This window comes from Pteropus vampyrus, unplaced genomic scaffold (genome assembly GCF_000151845.1).
Source record: "Pteropus vampyrus isolate Shadow unplaced genomic scaffold, Pvam_2.0 Scaffold64, whole genome shotgun sequence".
NCBI lineage: Eukaryota > Metazoa > Chordata > Mammalia > Chiroptera > Pteropodidae > Pteropus > Pteropus vampyrus.
This window is the reverse complement of record NW_011888845.1, coordinates 316,252-338,027: the sequence shown is the minus strand read 5'-3', so window position 1 is coordinate 338,027 and position 21,776 is coordinate 316,252. Positions and strand designations below refer to the sequence as shown.

At 35.8% G+C, this 21,776-nt stretch overlaps 1 protein-coding gene across 3 annotated transcripts in view; it reads left to right on the top strand.

The window, feature by feature from the left end:
• Positions 1 to 21,776, top strand: part of SMAP1 (small ArfGAP 1) — a 125,744-nt gene that overhangs the window by 97,775 nt on the left and 6,193 nt on the right. For all 3 annotated transcript variants that reach the window (XM_023531205.1, XM_011361174.2, XM_011361175.2), the window contains 2 exons: positions 2,354 to 2,444; positions 19,647 to 19,774. In XM_023531205.1, the coding sequence (XP_023386973.1) occupies positions 2,354 to 2,444; positions 19,647 to 19,774 (219 nt within the window). The remainder of the gene's footprint in view (positions 1 to 2,353; positions 2,445 to 19,646; positions 19,775 to 21,776) is intronic.

Below are 21,776 nucleotides of genomic sequence, written 5' to 3'. Positions count from 1 at the left end.
TTTTGATTTGTGAGACAACCTATAGATGCCAGTTATAAGGGTAACTCATTTCTGAATTGTTGAAATTCATCAAGAATAGTCAACTCTATTTGGAGTAGTTGGTAAGGTTTAGGGCATAGATATTACTCACTCGGGTAAGTTGACCCATTGCAGGAGCAAAGGACCAAATTATAGAGCAGCGTTTCTCAAGCCATACTCTGCTAAGAAATAAGTTTTACATTATGATCCAAACCATGCACTCACTTATGTGCACAAATGTGCAAAACAATTCATAACTTTTTAGCTTTATTTTGTGCAGTGTATTGTGATTTCTGTTTTATATTTTTTAATACCAAAAATAAATTTTAGTTATTACCTATAAAATTCAAATCAAAACCCACTAGTGGGCCACACCTACAGCTCAATAAACTCTGTTTAGGCTATTCTCTTATTCTTGCCTTCAGGTTTCTCTTTACTTTGCCCAACTATGTAAATGTTTTCTATCACATAGTTTCCTATGGAAGTGGTTGATAAACACCCCTTTAAATTACGATGTAATTGAAATCTAAGGAAGATGAGAAACTGTGAGGACATATGTAGATGTGTGGACATCTGGAAGGAACGATGTTTTTCCCAGTTTGCAGTAGTTCTAAGGGTGGAGTCAGGATTACTAGAAGACGGCTTTTTCTCCTCTTTTCATACAATGAGTGGGTAATTTCATATTTAACAATATTTAAAAAGGTAGTCTAAGTGGGAAAATAAATGCAACTAGAATTTGAATTTTTAAAAAGAAATCATTTTAGCCTCAAGAGGTTCCTCATTCTTAGACTGAAGAAAGTGACTCCCTCAGGTTTGATTTCTGTTCCATGCAGCTTTCTGTGGTAAAAGATTCAGTAAAATATTATATCAAAGAATTCCAAATTGAGGGACAGAAAATAGTTTTAGTTATTCTATCATTAATTGGCATGTAATATCTGAACTTCAGTAAATTTGCAAAATGAATAAATTTAGCCAGCTTATCTAAATTTATTTTCAACTTTAAGGTTTCCTGATTTTACATTATATCATAGGTTAGGTTTTTAAGAGCCTACTAAACATGAGACCCTTAATTCTTAATATTAAGAATATTAAAGGCCTAACAAATGAAGACCTGTCCCAGGACGCTGCTAGGATCCTGCCTGGAAGTATTTGAAGTTTGCATGCTTAAGGTCACTTAATCCTCAGATTCTCTTGCAGAGTTTTTACTGTAAAATAGGTTGTCCAGTAAAACAAACAAACAAACAAACAAACAAATGGTGGGGAGGAAGGAAGTTTAAGATTCAGTTGAAAAAGATTGCTTACTTTGTTACTGCAAACTATGCTTTCTTTGAAATTATTTAACTAAGCAAGGTAAGTTCTAATCTATACTGGAGGTTGAAAAGTAAAAGAGAATGAAATAGATTATGTTAAACTTCAGAAAATTATATGTAGTTACAGGCCTGTAATTTTGTATTTGAGAAGGTTATGAAAGATTTGATATCTGTGATGGTAGACTAATTGGTTAAAAAATAATTCCGAGGGAGACAATAGTGACTGAAAACAAGGGTAGATATTATGTTCTTAGAAATTATACATCTGTATAGCTAACAAAAATGAACTTATAACAACTAAGTTATGAATTTTTACTTAGTTACAGAAAAAATGATCTTGTAAAAAAGGTTTGAGAAGTAAATGAGTGAATGAATGAATCTTTTATTTTCTTGGTTTAAGAGAGGGAGGCTTTTAAGTTGAAAATCCAGTAAATGTACATGTTTTTCATGCTGTCCTACACAGCACTTTCGGTATTAATGAGAAACAGATTAGAATGTGTAATTGTGACCTGGGCTCCTGAGAACTAGAATAATATTATATTTAAAATGTAGCTAATAGTCTAGACTCAAGAGGAAAACATTATCAAATAACATTTAATTAGGCTTTTCTCAGTGCAGTGCTATCTCGTGTGTCAGCAGTATGGAAGAGGAGAGAAACAGCTCATTAAGACTTCATCTTGCCCAACCTCTACTAACAGACACACATTAAAGTAGCTAGCAAACAGTGTAAATATAGTTTTTTTTTTTTTTTTAAGTATAATTTCACATAAAGGATTTAAATGGTTAAGAACAATTACATTAGGATTAAATTTGTATGTTTACTATTTTGGGAACTTAATATGTCAGGGTTGTCATTGCAAGTTCAACCATCGTGTTTACTTGGTTTTTATATAGTCTTAAATATTCTAGACTTCATTATACTATGGATCATTACACTAACTATCAAAAATATGTATAATTGGGGTTTAAAAGGCTTGTTTGGTTTATTTGAGAAAAATTAATAAATCTGATTATTTACTTTAAAGCTGCAGAAGAAAGAAGATCAGCAATTGGAGCCTAAAAAAAGCACCAGCCCTAAAAAAACTGCAGAGCCCACAGTTGATCTTTTAGGACTCGGTAAGTAATAAGTAGTACAAGTCACCATTAGACTTACAAAACAATTGAAATCTTTACTTCAAATGAATATAATAGCATTATTATCAGTATGCTAAAAGATATCTGTTAGCTGAATTTGAAAATGGTATGATTACTTTGCTGAGTTCCCACAAAAATGTAAGTCTTTAATAAGGGAGCTAGTGTCTGTCAGCACTGTCTTTACTGAAATCCAAGTAATGAGTTCCTTGGGGAAAGAAGAGATATCAAAGTAATCTTCAAAGGCTTGGTAGACTGTGACATTTCAACATTTAAAATAAAGAGTAGATTCCCATTCTCATTCATTCTCTCTCTGTCTCTCAAGGAGGTGGGGCGGGGGGGAGGTGGGGAGTCTCTTAAGGAAAATAATAATTTTGGGGTAGCCTTATTATAAAATCTGGTTTAAAGTAAATTTAAATTAAAATTTAATTTTGCTGAAGCAACACACTTTATATCTAGATCTACTGGTTAGATTCATTTTCTATATCTGATGACAATAAGATATGCTCTTTTTAATTTAATGTCATAGTTATTCTCATGGCTGACAGACATATGTTGTCTGCCTGGCAGGTAAACAAGCTTTCATTCAAGGAATACTTGTACTGTACTTATCTACAAATATCGTCAGCTCTTTTTACATTTTTCTCCTCTTCTAAAATAGCTTGATAAATGGTTATTTTTAGTAATATCTGAGCCTTTAAGAAGTAATTAATTTTTTTAGTTTGCAGAAAGATTAACAGTTAAAAGAATGAAAGATAGTTGAAGGGTAGACTTGAACTTCATATACTGCTTTTCTAAAAATTGATGTTAGTTGTTATTGAGTAAATTGTTTTCTTTTTTAAGAATTACAGTTGAATGTTTTATTCATTTCTTAGGAAGCTGGTGTAACATGCAAATATATTCCCTGAAGGTAAAAATCTTCTATGGTGGTAAAAATAAGTAGCATATTAGAAATATTTTTAAAAATCTGTAATTTTGAAAATAAAGCTTCAGTCCAAGTCTCTAAAAATAATTATGTTGAATTCTAGTCATCATAATTTCAGTATTATATTACCTTTGCTATAAATGAGAGAAAAGAAAAAAACTTATTACCAGAATAAGAAAATATTTTACTAAAACTGTATCTATCTTTGTCTCCACTGCAGCATTTCCTTCCCAGTCTAGGTACCTGGTTTATTAGTTTATAACTTAGAAATGTAAGGTATAAACTAGAACTGACTCTTTTCCTACAGACTTATTCATTGAGTCAGCAAATATTTTTTAAGTGTCTATTATGTGACCAGGCATCATTGCAGGAACCAGGGAAATAGCTATGAAAGAAAACAGATAAAAATACTTGCGCTCTTGAAGCTTTCATTCTGTCTGAGGAGACAGTGAATAAACAGTTAAGTAAAATGTGTCATGGATCATATGTGGTAAGTAATAGATAAAAAAACAAAATAAAAATGAATGGTTGTAATTTTAAAAGGGTTTTAGGGGTCGGGGTGCTCACTGAGATATTATTATTGGAGCAAAGACCTGAAGAAGTTGTGGATATCTGGATATGTGGGGCAGGTATATTCTAAGCAAAGAGAATGGCAAGTGCAAAAGCTATGCAGTAGCAGTTTACTTGATATAAGGCCAGCAAGGATGACTTGCTAGAGTGGAATGGTCTGGGGATAATAGTGACAATGGAGAGAGTAAGTGGAGCGAGGTGGGCAGATTGTGACTTCGGCTTTTACTCTGACTGTTCTACAGGAATTTGAGCAAAGAAGTACATAGTCTGACTTTAGTTTTTAAAGAATTGTTGTAGCTACTATGTTAAGAATAGATTATAGCACAGAGAGACTAGTAAGGAAACTATTACAGTAATACAGGTGAGAGATGATAATGGCTTAGAGTAGGTGATGGCGTTGGAGGTTCTAAAAAATAAGCAAGTTCTGGATATATTTTGAAGATAGAGGCAATAGGATTTGCTGACCAATTGAAATTATAGGATGTTTACCTTTGTGAATAAACTTGTAGAATAGGCACATCTGATGATTCAAGACAAGAAAAACTGCTATAGCAATAGTAGTCTTGAATAGCCAAGAAGTAATGAGATCTAGTAGACATATGGAGTGACTGGCCTTAAGATACTCAACTATTGTTGCAATAACGTTATAGCAAATAATCCCCAGAGCTCAACAACTTATATCAATAAATACTTATTTCTCTTAATCTCAGGTCTGTGGGGGTCAACTAGGCCATCTCTGCTTCTTTTGATGTTTTCTACCTTCCAGGTTATTGCTGGGGGCTGTTTACCAACTACTTAATTGTCACAAATTGTGTCTTCATTTTTCTTGCTCCTGTAAATGTATCCCTGCCTTCCACCTCTGAATCTCAAAGTCAGTACCACAAATTTTAGGGTTTGGTGATGGCAGCACCCCTTTTCTGGTATCAGTGTCTATGATAGTCTGCAATTGCTCCCCATGCTACCTAGCAGACAGCTCTAAAATCTCAGTGGCTTGCATCAGTTAACATTTATTTCTCTCACTCGTGGGTGTATGGGTCCCCTCAGATAGCTCTCTTGTAGATAGTGGGAGAACTTCAGGAAACAGTGTCTTTAGGAGAGAATCTGTGTTCACTCAGTGCAGGAAGGCAAAAGGGAATGTTTGAAGAAGAGGTTAAGGATATACAGAGGATTTTGCTGATGACTGGCAGTTTTAGATCATAACACTGGAAGAATTACAAAAGCAGGAAGGGTGAGAGATGGGGTCAGAAAGAGGGATATCTTGCTGATGGAGTTTTAGCAGCAGGAAATGGGGAGTGTTTTACGCAGAGAATATGTACCATGGCTCTTCACTCCTGCTGGTTATCAGTATCCTAGATTCTTTTAAAAAATATTTTCAGACATTTTTTAAAGGGGTGTTAATCCTGATAAGTTCCTTGAAGACCACAGAGAATCAAAAGTCCCTTTCAGCTCAAAACATACTATAGTCCTAAATCAAGATTGTTGGTGTCTACCTTGGGCAGCAGATTCTTTTTCAACTCTTAAGCATGCCACTTCCCCTAATGGGATTCTCTCTGGTTTTCCCCTATAAATGGAAACACAGTGGGGAATAGGGAGCAGGTACCTTGAAGTATGATTTATGCTCATGCAAAAATGACAGTGTATCCCCATATGAATGAGACCAGAACAGGCATTAACTTAAAACATTTAAGAAAAATATAGAGAAAACTCTCTAGAGTTAAATTTACTTTGAATAGTCTCATAATAGGGTAATAGTTAAGATAATTTTTTAGTACAGTCATGCTCCACATAATGACTTTTCGATTAACAGATCGTATATACAAGTATAGTCCCATAGGATTATAATGGAGCTGAAAAATTCCCATTGCCTGGTGTTGTCGTAGCTGTGGTAACATCTTTGTGCAGCACATTACGCGTTTGTGGTAATGGTAGTGTAAACAAACCTGCGCTGCCAATCATATAAAAGTATAGCACATGCAATTAGAATAGTATAGGCTGTACCATCTAGGTTTCTGTAAGTACACTCTATGATATTTGCACAACGATAAAATCACCTAACAGTGCATTTCTCAGAACTTATTCTCATCGTTAAGCAGCATATAGCTATAATTCCATCTTCTCTTTAAATGAGACTTCGATGAGCGCCATGCCCTTTTCTTTAACCTAGTGACTCAGACTAAACCTACTTTCTTTAGGTCATCTTTCCTGATCTATTCCTCATCCCAAGGTCAAACATAAAATGCTCTCTATATACTTTTTAGGAAGGATCAGTGGTAATTTTCTGAAAAGAGCCAAATATTTTTGGCTTTGCAGAGGCCATTTGGCCTCTGTTGCAGTTATTCAATTTTCCCATTATAATGTGTAAGTAGACATAAATAAATGAGCATGGCTGTGTTCCAGTAAACTTTAAATATAGGCAGTAGGCTATGGTTTGGTGACCTCTGCTTTATGCTCTAGATCATACCTATAAGAACTGCTTCATGCTTAGATGTTAATTTCTGTTCGAAACCTGTAGAAATACTGTTAATTTTGTGCTTTATTATCTAATACCAGAAGTGGGGTCAGATACCTAAGTTATTAACCTTTTCTCTAGTCTTGGATATAAAACCTAAGATCTTGAGGCCAATCTTGACAAAGGGCCAAACTGTACAGTCCCTGAATGCTCTAAACTCTAGTCAAACTCCAGACACAGACACATCTTGACTATACTATGTACCTCCTATATTAGAGAGTTGAAATCAGCTTCTAGGACATGTGGGGGTAATGTTTTTCTTGTCCCGTACCTGTATAGTTATTCCAGGACTGTGAATTACACTAGTGTCTATACTTTGTTTACTACTTTTTACATGATAAAAGCTGGCAGACTGCTTAACAATTGGTTAGGATAATCCTCTGAGACTAATAATACTTTTAGCAGTGCCATTTTTTTTTTTTTAGTAGAAGACCTGCTGTGAGAATAAAATTTTCATGGGTAAACATATGCTCTAAACATAAGTCTTGAAAAGAATCATAAATTGCTGGTGTTAAACTTGACCTTATAGGCTTCAGTTCAAACTTTCACCAAAGGTGGAAAGCCCTCCTGCAGGGTTTCTGTCTTGTGGCCATCCATGTGCTGCATGCACACTGCAAAGCAGCCTGGCCCCTTGGTAGGAGGCTTTGAACAGCGTTCCCATCAGGCACAGAGGGGTATGTGACTGGGTGGACCAAGGAAGGTGGCTGAGGGGATAAGAGAAGGCATCTGTCTCACAAAGAATCAAATAGGATCTTGGGAATGAAAATTTAGCTCAGAGCTGTATTCACTGCTTAAATAAAATAATCTATTCTTATGTTTGCTCACTTTAGGAAAGTTTCTGCCTGAGCTTCTTGTGTTTTAAGTTATTTTAAATACTGAACTACATGTAGGCATTCCTTGTTTTATTGTGCTTCACAGACATTGCACAGTGTTTTTTTGTTTGTCTTGTTTTGTTTTACAAATTGAAGGTTTGTGGCAACCTCAAGCAAGTCTATTGGCACCATTTTTCAAACAGCATTTGCTTATTCATGTCCATCACATTTTGGTAATTCTGGCAATATTTCAAACTTTTAATTATTATATTTGCTATTGTGATCAGTGATCTTTGATGTTACCATTTTAATTGTTTTGGGCCTACATATAAAATGGCAAACTTGAATCAACAAATGTGTGCGTTCTGTTTCACCAACAGGCAGTTCCCCCGTCTCTCTCCCTCTCCTCGGCCTCCCTATTCCCTGAAACACAACAATGTTGAAATTAGGCCAGTTAATAACTCTACAATGGCCTCTAAGTGTTCAAGAAAAAGAAAGAGTCGTATCGCACATCTCTCACTTTATATCAGAAGCTAGAAGTGATTAAGCTTAGTGAGGAAGGTATGTCAAAAGCCAAGATAGGCTAAAAGTTATGCCTCATGCACCACTTAGCCAAATTGGAAATGCAAAGAGAAAGTTCTTGAAAGAAATTAAGATGCTACTCCAGTGAACACATAAATGATAAGAAAGTGAAACATCCTTATACCTGATATGGAGAAAGTTTTAGTGATCTACATAGATCAAACTAGCCACAGCATTCCCTTAAGCCAAAGCCTAATCCAGAGCAAGGCCCTAGCTCTTTTCAATTCTGTGAAGGCCGAGAGGTGAGGAAGCTGCAGAAGAAAAATTCGAAGCTAGCAGATGTTCGTTCATGAGGTTTAAGGAAAGATCAGTCATCTCCGTAACATAAAAGTGCAAGGTGAAGCAACAACTGATGATATAGAAACTGCATCAGTTTATCCAGAATATCTAGCTAAGATAATTAATGAAAATAACTACATTAATAGTCGACTTTTCAATGTAGTTGAAACAGCCTTATGTTAGAAGAAGATGTCGTCTGGGACTTTTCATAGCTAGAGAAGAGAAGTCAATGCACGGCTTCAAAGGACAGGCTGACTTGTCTTGCTAAGAGCTAATACAGCTGGTGACTTTAAGTTGAAGCCAATGCTCTTTTACTGTTATGAAAATCCTAGGGCCCTTTAGAATGATGCTAAATCTGCTCTGCTTGTGCTCTGTAAATGGAACAACAAAGCTTGAATGACAGCACATCTGTTTACAACATGGTTTATTGAATATTTTAAGCCTATTTTGAAAACTACTCAGAAAAAAAGATTCCTTTCGCAATGTTACTGCTCATTGACAATGTATTTGGGTACTCAAGAACTCTGATGGAGATGTACGATAAGATTAATGTTGTTTCCATGCCTGCTAACACAACATCCATTCTGCAGCTCATGGATCAAGGAGTAATTTCAACTTTCACTTATTATTTAAGAAATACATTTCATAAGGCTGTAGCTGCCATAGATAGTGATTCCTCTGATGGATCTGGAGTGGAGTCACCATTCTAGATGCCATTAAGAACATTCTTGATTTATCGGAATAAATCAACAATAATAGCAGTTTATAAGAAGTTGATTCCAACCCTCACGGATGACTTTGAAGCGTTCAAGACTTCTGTGAAGGAAGTAACTGCAAATGTGAAAATAGCGGGAACTAGAATTAGAAGTGGAGCCTAAAGATTTGACTGAATTGCTGCAATCTCATGATAAAACTTTAATGGATAAGAAGTTGCTTCTTATGGATGAGCAAGAAAAGTGTGTTTTTCAGATGGAATGTACTCCTGGTGAAGATGTGTGATTGTTTAAATGACAACAAAGGATTTAGAATATTACATAAACTTAGTTGATAAAGCAGTAGCAGAGTTTGAGAGGGTAGATTCCAATTTTGAAAGTTAAACTGTGGGTAAATGCTGTCAATATCACATGCTACAGAGAAATCGTTTGTGAAAGGAACAGTCAATTAATGTGGCAAACTTCACTGTTATCTTATTTTAAGAAATTGCCACTGCCACCCAAACCTTTAGTCACCATCATCCTAATCAGTCAGCAGCCATAACATCAGGGCAGGACCCACCACCAGCAAAAAGATTGAATCGTTGAAGGCTCAGATGATGGTTAGCATTTTTTAGCGATAAAGTGTTTTTAAATTAAGGTATATACATTGTTTTTTGTTTCGTTTTGTTTTTACGGTCTATTAAGTGCTGTTGGACACTTAATAGACCGTAGTATGATGTAAACAACTTTTATATGCACTGGAAAACCTAAAAATTTGTGTGACTTGCTTTATTGGTGGTAGTCTGGAACTGAACCTGCAGTGTCTTCAAGGTGTATCTGTAAAGGAGTAGATAGAGATTCCCACAGTTCTTAACTGAAAAAGGTCAAGGAATATACAGCTTTGGGCAAGTTTTAAAATTTTTCATTCATGCTTTCAGGAAATAAAAGGTTTAATTTATCACAATAGCCAAGTTAAGATGGGTTGACAATGCTAATTAAACATAAGTATCAGTATAGAACCTACTTAATTATCTAGTAACATATATACTCCAGTTTTATATAATGAGAGCGATGACTTTATTATCCTTTTTTTCCCCTTAAATTTTTTTACTTAAAAAAGATTTTCTGGACAGAAACAAACGAAAGGATAAAATACCAATAGAAAGTGCTCTACTTACCTTTAAAGCAGAAAATTCTTATGAAGAAGTCTCTATTTCTCAAAGTCCATAGGCTGTAAAAACAAGTTTAGGAATGAGTTGACTAAAAGAATGCCAGATTTAGCAGCAGTAGCCCTGGAAATCCACCAGTGTCTCCTGAGTTATGTATTGACCAAACCAAGAGGATATTTATGTACTTGTATGCACTTCCCTCTTTTCCAGGGGAAGGGGTAAAGAGAAGGAATACTCTAGCACTAGTGCCCAAAGTAATTTTATAGTCTGTTATGTTTTTCAGATATGGTTTAAAACCTGATAAAAACTTAAATTGCTTCTGCTCAGAAGAGTATGTTCAGTGAGCTATTGTAAAAATTATTATTACCTTTTCGAAAAGGAGGTCTGTTTTGAATTGGTTTTATTTCTATGTAATCATACCTGTGGGGGAAAGAAAATGCAAATAAACGAATATATTGCTATAAGAGAACTGGCAATAGGCAGATACTTGCTGGCAACAAAAACAGGTGGAGGAGGGCTCTCGATGATATGCCAGACTTTAGAAATGAACAAGAGGGGGCAGCTTGTTGATAGTGCTGAAATAGCACAGAACTTCTGATGGACAGAACAGCATAGAGAATATTTAGGTGTTTAAAGGAGAGAAAAATGGCCTGTGAGTGAGGCTACTTCTGATTGCCTAAAAGTGGCTTAAGCATGTGATTATCTTACTGAATGAGAAATGAGGCATGGTTCTGGCAGCTAGGTCCGAGGTCCAGAGCCAGGCTTCTCTTTCCTCCTTCCCATTTTGCCTCCTTCACCACAGTACTGACTTTCATCTTTAGGTTTGCGCCAGTATGGTCAACAAATGAGTGATACAGCTCTCAGAACCTCATCCTCACAGGACTCATCCAGAGGATGATTTTTCTTTACAAATTTCTTTTCTCAGGAAAGAAAACTTTTCCCAGAACATTCTCCCAGCAGAGTTCTCGGTCCTCTGATTGGATTGGATTATATGACCTCACTCTAGTTGTAATGAAGCTAGAAAAACAATATTCAACCTCTAAAGTGGGTGGTAGGCTTTGCCATCAAGAAGCACTTTCATGGGGCTTTGGCAGCCACAGTACCTGACACAGATGCATTATATCCTTAGAACAACCCTTTAAAGTAGAGGGTATTTTCCTGTTTTTTTTTTTTTTTTTAACATGCAGAAAAACAAGCTAGCAAAAGTTAACTTCTGAAGCACAGACTGAGCAATAGAACTAGGTCTCTCTGACACAAAAGTCCAGTCTCAGCTCTTAAGATGAAGCAAAGTAAGGTGTTTGAATCAAGTAATAATTAAATTATTATCTTGTTACTTTAAGAAACATTAAGATAGTGGTTACTATGTGTCAGGCACTGTTTTGATGATTTATATTTATTTGTTGAATCTTTGCAATGGCCCTGAGGTAGGTGAAATAACATTATTTCCATTTTACAGATGAAAAAACTAAGGCACAGAGAGGTTAAGTTGTGTAGAGTCACACAGCAAGTAGATTTCAGAGAGCCATGTCCGTGGTCTTTTAACTATTACATGATGTTGAGCTGTGATGGAAAATAAAACTCTAAGACTACCAGGTGACATTATGGCACATAAAACAGATATTGGACCCATCTGTCAAATTGATAGCTGGCAGCATTGTGTTATAAGAGGAGCACTGGATTTAGAGGCAGTACCTGTATTTCGTATTGGGCTGTAGCATCTTAACAAGGAAATGGAAATAATTCCCCTGCTGTGGTTGACGGCCAGAATAAATGAATAAATAAATGTGAAGCATCTAGCCCAGTAACTTGCCAGTAATGCTGTGCTGAGAATATAACTTGAACATCAGGTCAGAGGAGATCAGTAAGGGAGAGCTCGGGCATAGCAACCATGGTCACGAAGTGTGGTCTTTGGCCCATGGAGGATTCATGGCTACCTAAAAGAACCGAGGAATTGGCAGCCTCAAAAGAATCTAGTCTGTCACCATTTGTTCAACATTTAGAAAGAAATTTGTATTATACAATTTGATATTTCATATTTATGTACTTGTCTTTTGAGGCTGTAAAATGGTACGGAAATATGAGATCAAGATATTTCTTTGGATGTATCTATAATTATATTTAAAACAATGAGTTCTACAAAGTGTACTCTTTAAATCACCTCTCAGCAACTCAGACAGCAACTCTAAATCAATGTGTGTGTTTCCTGAAAGATGGATGGTGCCGCAAGGCTCGTCTGTACAGCATTGTGTCCCCATTCACGGGGACATCCATGATCCCATGGCCAGACGCAAGAATGTGCAGCCTGGAGGGGAGGGGCTTAGAGAGGGAGGGATAAGCCGAACATGTGAGTGAGGATCATCTTTTCAGATCACCTCAGTCATTTTAGTAAATTAGCCTAAATACTACCTATTTAGCATTAAGAAAGATTAAAAACAAAAATAAATAATTCCACTTTCAGTTACCTATATTTTTTAAACATATAAAAACAGTTTGTAGCTTGAAAATTTTAATGTGATTCTGATGGAGATTTGTGACTGGAATTTCCAAATATGCTTGGGAATTTATTTCATAAAGCAAGTTATGTATTTTAATATAAAGAAATTCCAAATATTTTTATTAGGGAAAAAGCTTTAAATGGTTTCTTGAGTAGAAAATAAAAAGAGTCCTTTGAGTAACATGAAAATTTATAAAGCTTTAAGAAGAAGAGAGCTTTGCCTTTAAGGAGAGCATCACTGCATTTGATGGAAGCAGCCTTCTTTAATCATTGCTGTTTCACTTTAAATTCCTTCCTTAGGATGACGCCTGAGTGGTTACCGATGAAGAATTAGACTTGGCAGTTTTCATTGTAGCAAGGGTGTACTCAAGGCTGAATGTTCATGCTCAGTCAAAAATGGTAATAAAAAACATAACATCCATTTACTTATATTCTTATCTGTCTTAAACTAGATTAGTAATACATAAAATCTCATATTGCTCTTTTGACTTCTTTTATTATTTGTGCAAATAGATTATGAACAGCTAAATGCCTCTTGACATTCAAGTAAAGGATGAATTCAATTAATATTTATTGAGCCCCAGAAGAGTTCATGGAACCCTAGTAAATACCAGAAAATGAAGCTCTGTGTGTACAAGTGGGGGATGGGGTTACAATCCAGAAACTAGAAGAATGAATTATTGCCGAAGGAAGAGATGGAATTACATAAGAGAATTAGTAATGAGAATTGATTTTGAAATCTGGAATAATGCTGAAATTCCCAATTTAAATTATATTTTCTTCAATTCAGTGGTTAATTTTCTTGTTGCTGCTAAGTCGGAGGAGCAAATGAGGCTTTTTTTGTACTGTGCAAACTTCTTTCAAGTAAAATTTCATGTGTTATGGAGGTCATCTTTAGAGTAAATAAAAGTTGGGAAAGATGAGCAATTACCCAGATAAACATAGCTCCTGGTACTTTAATATTTTATGATTTAAAACCCATCTGCCTCTGATTGAGCAGACAGCTTTGGAGGACTGGTCAGATGCTATGACAGCACACTTGGAACAGATGTGGGGGAGGAAAGATGTGCTCCTGCTCACAAGATGGTAGAGGAGACTGACCATGTCGGGGTAGTCACGTGTGGTGCTGTGGCAACAGTGACTCTGGAGGACATATTTCTTATTTAGAAAGGTAATTCTCACCTCATTGTCATTGGTGAACTAGAGAGAGGAAGCCCCAGGGTAGGGATTCCAGTCAGAAAGCAGTTGCAGTAACACAGGGCAGCCGGTGGTGTGGAAACTGTGGCTGTGAAAACATACAAGGGGCCAGCGAGGGTATCATTAGCCACAGGGTCTTCCAGGAGAGTGTGGCCCTAGATTCAAAGGGAGGAGATTTTCTAGGAGGAGGGATCAGTTTGTGCTAAATATGGTAGTTAAGTAGAACAAGGGCTAAAGAGGGATTTTATAACCAGATCACTGGTAAAAGTCATTATTTCACTTTTTCTTGCAATGGAAGTGGTATCCCATGACTATTGTTTCCACCGTGGTTCTGCTGTCACCAAGAAATCCTCTCATATGCTGCTTTTGGAAAACATTTAAATTAATCAGTCATTTATTGAGCATTTGCTTTGTGCCAGGCATTCCATTAAGGAGGCAGCTGCATTGTCCTTTCCTGTTGAGAGGATAGGAATCAGTGGACAGTGGCTCTGGGCTATAAACATGGTACCAGGGTAGAGTAAAGAGGCCTGTAGTATACTGGGGCATGCCTCTTAATCTAAGTGTATTCAGATGCCATTAAAAACTAAAAATGAAAATATAAAGGCACTTGAGAAGGCTGCCACTTGGCAGCTCTGGCTTTTGAGAGGAAGAATCAGTAGGCCTGACTAAGTGTGGGTGATGGGGTCTACAGTGAAAGTGAAACTGGATCTGGGCTTAGGGAGCATTCTTGCCTCAGAAGGGGGCTCAGGCCAAGTACTGTGATGGGAAGTAATGCCAGCTCCTGCCCTCAGGGTGCTTTCAGAAGGAGGTAGGGTGACTTCCTGTTTTAACCCTGAATGGGGAAGTGGCACCTTTTCCTGCTTGGGGGCACCAGGAAAAGTTTCTCAGACTGATTATAGCAGTTCCAGTTGCACCACCAGAATTCTGTTGAAATTCTAGGCTTATTGTATAAAAACTCTCTTGAGGTGATGTGAGGATTAAACTGAAATACTTTATATCTGATCAGAGTACCTGACAATAGAATTTAAATAAAAACATTAGTGTTAAAATGTTATTAAAATGCAAAGTGTCATATTCTTATTTCTTTTAGTTCAAAGGCACTTGGAATGGGCTGAGGAGAAGCCACTAAATATTGTTTTAAATACTTTGTTTACCTTCACTCATTTGGATTATCGGTGTCAGATGAGTTCTGGTATAGCCACAGTTAATAGAATCTACAATCTTACCATATTGAGGATTTTTAGATGATAGAGATTGGCCTTCATGACTTTGTCATATTTGAAATGTTACCGTCTTTCTAAGCATCTATCAATGTCATGGCGTGAAGTGGGCCAGTAAATGCATGCTGGGCATGCCTTATGTTCATGTGAGATGTAGCACTGATTTTAACAACTTTTTTTCTTTAGCTCAAAACATTTTAACCTTTTCTTGTAAATTCCTGGTGCAGTTTAAAACAGTCAGCTACCAACTCATTTTTTAGATCAAATGCTAGTCTGAAATCTTAAGGTAACACACAAAGAAAATAGTTACCCACAAGCAACTATCAGCTTGATGCCTTGTCTTTAAGATGGAAATTCCTTCTTCATTTTACTGCATTGTCCTAATTTCTTCTGTTTGCTCATTGCCTCTTCAAGGGGTCCTTTGTGCTTCATTATTGTTCTTTATGATGTTGTCCCCAGCTAAATTTCTTCCACTTGCCTTAGGCTTTTCTTGTACTCTGGATCTCCCATTATTTTTATTGTCCACCAACTACTGTTTCTGCATACTGATTAAAAGGGGCTCCTGCCTCCTCCTGCTGCTGGCTGCCCCTGCAAGGAACGTAGCACTCACACCGTGGTGCATGTCTGTGGTGAATTCTGATTAGTTGTTTGCACAGACATCCTCTTCTCTCATAGAAGGCACTGTGTAGAGTGATCTGAGGTTCTCTCCACCCTGGGAGAGGTTTTCATTTGTCTGGGTGTGTGCATGTGTGCATGTGTATTTGTGCACACAAAATGTAATCTGTTTAGTGAAATATCTGTCTTAAATTATGGCAATTTGCATTACTTAAACCATTTATTGGATAAGCTTAATTTTTTCTATTTTTTTAAATTACATATATACAAAAAACTTCAACATCTTGGTATTCTGTTGCTTTTGTGGTCTCTGAGCTTTTATTCAATCAGCAGAGACTGTGCTATTAGTGAACCCTGGATCAAAAGGATGCATTGAACCCCAGTGACTTGTGAATACTCCCTTTACTCATATACCGTACTTGCTTCCCTAAGCCCAGTTTGCTTAGTGATGACCACATCCACCTGTATCCTTCACTTTAAATTAAGGAGATACTGGACTTAGTAGGAAGAGAGCAGAGTGGGAAGATGAGGAACTGGGAGTGTGGTACTGAATAGTTTTTTCAACTGCCACTGCTTCTGTAAGTACAAATAATTATAAACTGTTTAAAAGTTTTTCTCATAATTTTAAGTGATTTCTTTATAATTAGGTTCATTTATGAGTACATGACTTTTGATGGAATGTGGTGGTTTAAAGAAAAGAATATAGTCACTAGTGTAGGTCATGAGACTGTTCTAGTGCAGGTTTTTTACTACTGAACTGGGGAAGTGACATTGAGCAAGTCTTTTAATTTCTCTGTGCCCTGGTTTCTGTGACTGGAGATAATGGAAGGAGATGCCCTTCCCACATTTCATGGGGACAAATATAACATGTAAACAGTTGTTTAAAAATGTCCAGGAAGCATCTGATGTTTATAATGATGAAAATCAAAAACATAACACCTTTCAAATGAATTGAAACAATTTGCTTTAAAGACTATCTTAGCAAGCCAAATGTAGTAAGCCAAATTAGCAAAAATTGTAATTCATTGGGAACTGAATTTGCAGGGCTGAGTTTTCATTTAGGTTAAAGTTTTGTTTTTCAATAATTCTGTGACTGCTTAGCTTTTGTAAAAACAAGGAAAATTGATGGTGAAATCCATCATATTAGGGGATCTTATGGGTTGCAAACTGGAGTAAAGAGAAAAGAGGGCAAGTATGTTGTAGATGTGAGAGCAGAGGGTCACCTGTGTCTGTCATGAGGCTGGATAGAGGGAAACCTTGGTCAGGCTTGGAAGAAAGTTCTTACCTTGGGTTTTTGGAGCTAAGAGAAAAATTTCCCAAGTCACTTGAAAATAGTGTCAGCCTTGCTACAAAGATCCCTATCCCTAAGCAGACACTCCTCTGTCTCATTCTAAAGGATTCCAAAGTCCTTTGGACTTACATTGTGAGTTGACTTACAAGGCAGCTCCACTAACTGTGGTTGGTGATTGCAGTCCACCCCACCCACACATACACAATTTTATTAAAACTAGTTTTGTACTGTATATTTGTGTATACATTGTCTTAAGCATGTTTCTAAGCATATGTTTGTAAGCATAGAAAATGTATAGTAGGGACTTTTATTGTGGTGAAATATATGTAACATAAAAGATTTGAACCAGTTTTAAGTGTACAGTTTAGTTGCATTAAATACATTTTGTGCAGCCATCACCATCATCCATGGTAGGGAACTTTTATTCATTTTTGCATGGTTTACATCTTTTACAAGAATACGTTGCTTTTATAGTAAAAATAGAATAAAGCTTTGCTGTAGTTCTGTCTGACATGAGACAAGTTTAATGTTTTTTGCCATCAGTAAATTAGGATAATTGATGGTACCTGTGTCACAGTATCGTTACAAAGACTAAACAAGTATATGTTATGTGTTTATGTGTGTGTGCATTTTTTCAGGCTTGGCATAAAATAAGCACTATACTAAGTGTTGCCTGTTATTTTTATTAGTCACATATGTGATCTTAAGTGTATGAAGAGTAAAATAAGATTTCAAAAACAAAGTGCTCTCAGTTGTACAGATTAGTTAATGTACTCCTAGATACTGAATAGGGCTTAGATTCGAAAGTATAAATAAGTTAATATTCTGAGTAGAGCATATTGTACTACTTAAGACTTAAAATTTCTGAAAGATGTACAGTTTATATAAAAGTAATAAAAACATTATTTGCTGTATTAGAGGAACCTCTTGGTTCTCACACAGTGTGTCCTTGGCTCACTGGTCTTCTGTAGACTAGATGGACATGACCTGTGGTAAAAATCAATTGATAGTATGCTCTCAATTCACCAAAAAAGTTAATAATAGTATTTTCTCATGTTTAAGGGTTTTTATTTTCATAAATTTGTCCTAATTGTTAATGTCTGCTATTACTTGAAAAAGAAAAAATTAACTGTGAAACTGGACATAGTTACCTGTACTCAATTTGTCAGCTTTTTCTTTTTTTACTTTTGTTCTACTTGGTTGTAGTTTTGTTTTGGAGGACATATACTTCTGTTTCTGAGTTAAAATTGCATAAAAATAATATAGTCATATTTCCTGCTAAAAAATTGCTTCCTCGTTGAATGTGCCTCTGCGATGAGGATGTTTCCGTACCCCGCAACTCTATAGCTATGGGTTAAAGCTTACATGTCATTGGGTTGAGTTTATTTACTGAGCTGTTGTAGATACCACAGAGATGTTCCTTTAGTTGTGTTTTTAATCTAGAATACCTTGTCTTTTTAAAATATTTTATTTCTGGTTCATATTTACATGAATATGTACATCATGTAAATAGAATGTGGAATGGACTGGACAGCATTAAACAAATCTTTTTTTATAAGAGTTTGAGCCCAATTGACAATATGCTGGGGAGCAAGATCTCAAATGCCCCGTTGAACAGTTCTTTAAAGAGGTCTAACCTCAAAAATGAATGTTGCTATTTGAAAGGGTTAGAGATGAAAAAAAATTACTTTCACATATGATTCATATTTGAATTCTTTTGTCATATTTGTGTCTTAGCTTAAAATTCTGTATATTATAAATTAGTAATAATCTATGATTATTTTATTTGCCTCACCTTTAACTTGTCCATAGTGAGGGATAGAGATATGTGTAATGCATACACATGTGCAGTAAATGTACTTTTTATGATTCCAGTAATGTGCTGTTGCTTAATTGATTGAAAAATATTTGCAGTTGATCTCTAACAAACTAGCTTTTTGTAGGTTTCACACACTCTTTTATAAATTAAGTAGTAAAAAATAATTTATTGTGACCATTTATTAATTGAAATTAATGATAATTTGTGATTCACTGAAACTTAAACAGGGAAATAAAGATACCAATTTCTGTAGTTGTACTTAAAAAAAGAAATCTATGAGTTTCTGTAGGTTGTGGTAGAAATACCCAGCTTGTAGTAGACTTTCCATTAAATTTGTCAAATATTTGAGTACCTTGTCCATGCAAGATATCCCATTCATCGTTGAAGTTTTAAAAGACTACCGATTTGCCTTTGAGGAGTGTATGGTAAATCAGATCAAATAAGATTATAAATTGTTAAACTAGAAGCTCAATTAGGATATGTCCCAAGAGATTGGAGTTGTGATGATGGCTCTGAACTGTTATTTGGTTTTGGCCACAGAAAACCGGACTGTGTGCGATGTTCCATGTTGTGGAATACCATGCTCGCAAATTCTCCACTGCACCCCACTCCACCTCCTACCCCTTGAACTTTGTAAATTTTGCACTAATGGAAAAAGATGATACAAAATAAACTTTAAAAAATTTTTTTTGACTTGTAGGATAAATAGGAAGCTGAAGTGGGATGTTGACACTCTCTGTCAGAGCTCCTTTCCCAGTTCATTAGCTTGGTACTGCCATCACTGAAGGTGGCTGTGCGTGGATAAAGAAACAGTTTATTTCAGAGGTTTCTGATATCTCCTACAGAATCAGTTTACATAGTGTATGTTTTATTTCTATCCAGTTTTTTTTCTTATTATAACTTTAAAATTCAGCATTTTAAATCATCAAAATTTACTTCCAAGGTAGGTAAACATGGTATGAAGTCATATCCAAAACACTCCTTCAAACACACATTTATGTTCTTTTCAGATGGCCCTGCCGAGGCACCAGTGACCAATGGGAACACCACAACGGTGCCAGCCCTCAGTGATGACCTGGACATCTTTGGACCAATGATTTCTAATCCTTTACCTGCAACTGTCATGCCCCCAGCTCAGGTATGTGGTAAGAATGTGGTTTTACATGATCACCCTTATTTCTTTTTTGAAAAGTTTAGGAATTGCAATTTTGAAAGAATTGTTTCTGAGCAGTTGCTGATCGGAAAGTGCTGGCCAGAGGTTGGCAAACTAAGCCTGCAGCTCCTTTGCAAATAAAGTTTTATTGGAACACACCCATTCTCATTCATTTACGTGTTTTCTGTGGCTGCTCTCACACTATAAAAGCAAGTTTAATAGTTGCAACACACTATATGACCCACAGAGCCTAAATATTCACTGTCTAATGTTTGCTAACTCTTGATTTAGGAACCAGCAGTGTTTAGAATGAATAAGTGAGAAAACTCAGACAATTTTGACTGAGCCTGAGATCAACAAGCTCAATTACTTGAGAGTTTTTTAAACTTTGTGTGTAAAATTATTGACTAGAATCCAGTAGTTCTTTTCTTATGTTCTACTGAACCACCCCCAAGATGGTGTTTACTTCTGGTTTTAAGAAAACTGAGAATAAGACAATCTAGCAAATTCAGTACTCATATTCTTTTTTATGAAGATAAATTGTTTCACGTTATCCTTAAAACCTATCTTGACCTACCTTACCTTTTTTATTTTAACAATTTTTCAAAAACTATTTAGAACATAATATTAATGATCAGGATTTTTAAAAAAATGTTAATGGTAAAGAAATTTTGAATTGCCTTCTGAACATTAAATGGAATTTCTTCTTTTTGCCTTTATTCCTTTTTTAATTGCAAATTGTTTAATACGTTAAATACTTTTTCATAGTTATTGAGGTATAACTGACAAAAGTGTAATAATATTTCAAGTGTATAATGTGATTCGATATACACATACACTGTGAAAGGATTCCAACCATCAAGTTAATTAACACATCCATCACCTCATGTAATTTACTTTTTTTTTCTTGGTGAGAGTACAAGTTCTCAGCTAATATTAATTATACAATATAGTATAATCAGCTATAGTCACCAAATTATGTCATACATTAGATCCTCAGACCTTACTCATCTCATAACTAAAAGTTGGTGCCCATTTACCAAGCTCCCTGTATTTCCTCTACCCCAGCCCCTGCAGCCACCATTCTGCTGTTTCTATGAGTTCTACTCTTTTTTTGATTCCACATATGAGTGATACTCCATGCAGTCATGCACTATTTGTCTTTCTTTAAGGCAAAATAGATGAACTTTCAGGAATATGGATTACTCTTAAGCATACAACTTTAAGATTCTATTTTAAATTCATACTTCACCAGTAAACAACCAGTTTTGGTACAGCATAATTTTCGAGGTAAAATATTTCCTTTTTCTAGGAAAACTGAACAGAATGAGAACTGTTTGGATGGAAAGCTTTATTAAGACTAATTACGTATTTTTTTCTTACACATATTGTTATTTTGATAGTCATTGTATAATCAGAATTGAGCAAATAGATTTCCGAGGAATAATTAGTTTAAATGGCTCCGTATCAAAATTGTCTGCAGCATTGTTTTAGAAAAGAGCTTTATGACTTGTCCCCTTCTCCCCCACCCCCAACATAACAAGAGAGACTAAATGTTGCCACTGTTATTTCAGTTAACATTAATTACCTTGTGAATTTGTGCAGGCATGGGTATGCATGTGATATTGTAGCTTTAGAAGCATTTAGGATATTTGACAATCTGAGCATGAAAAGCACTTTTGGTCTAGCATTCTAGTGAGGCTGCTTTATCTGCTAAACTTCTTTAGATTACATGGGGTATGAGAGTCGCTTTGCAACTGCTTGGGGTATTAGACCCCACATTTGAGGCTTGTGTATTCACGTGTTCTGTTCAGTCTCAAAGCAGCGAGTAGAACAATGCTGTCTTAAGTAGTGCCATGACAAGGAATATGGGCGTGTATAGCTTTTGCCTTTATGAGGGGTTGTTCTGGCCTTCATGCTTTGGTCATTCCTCATTAGTAACTGTTAGAATAACAGGGCAAATTTTTTTAATTACACTTAATTCTTT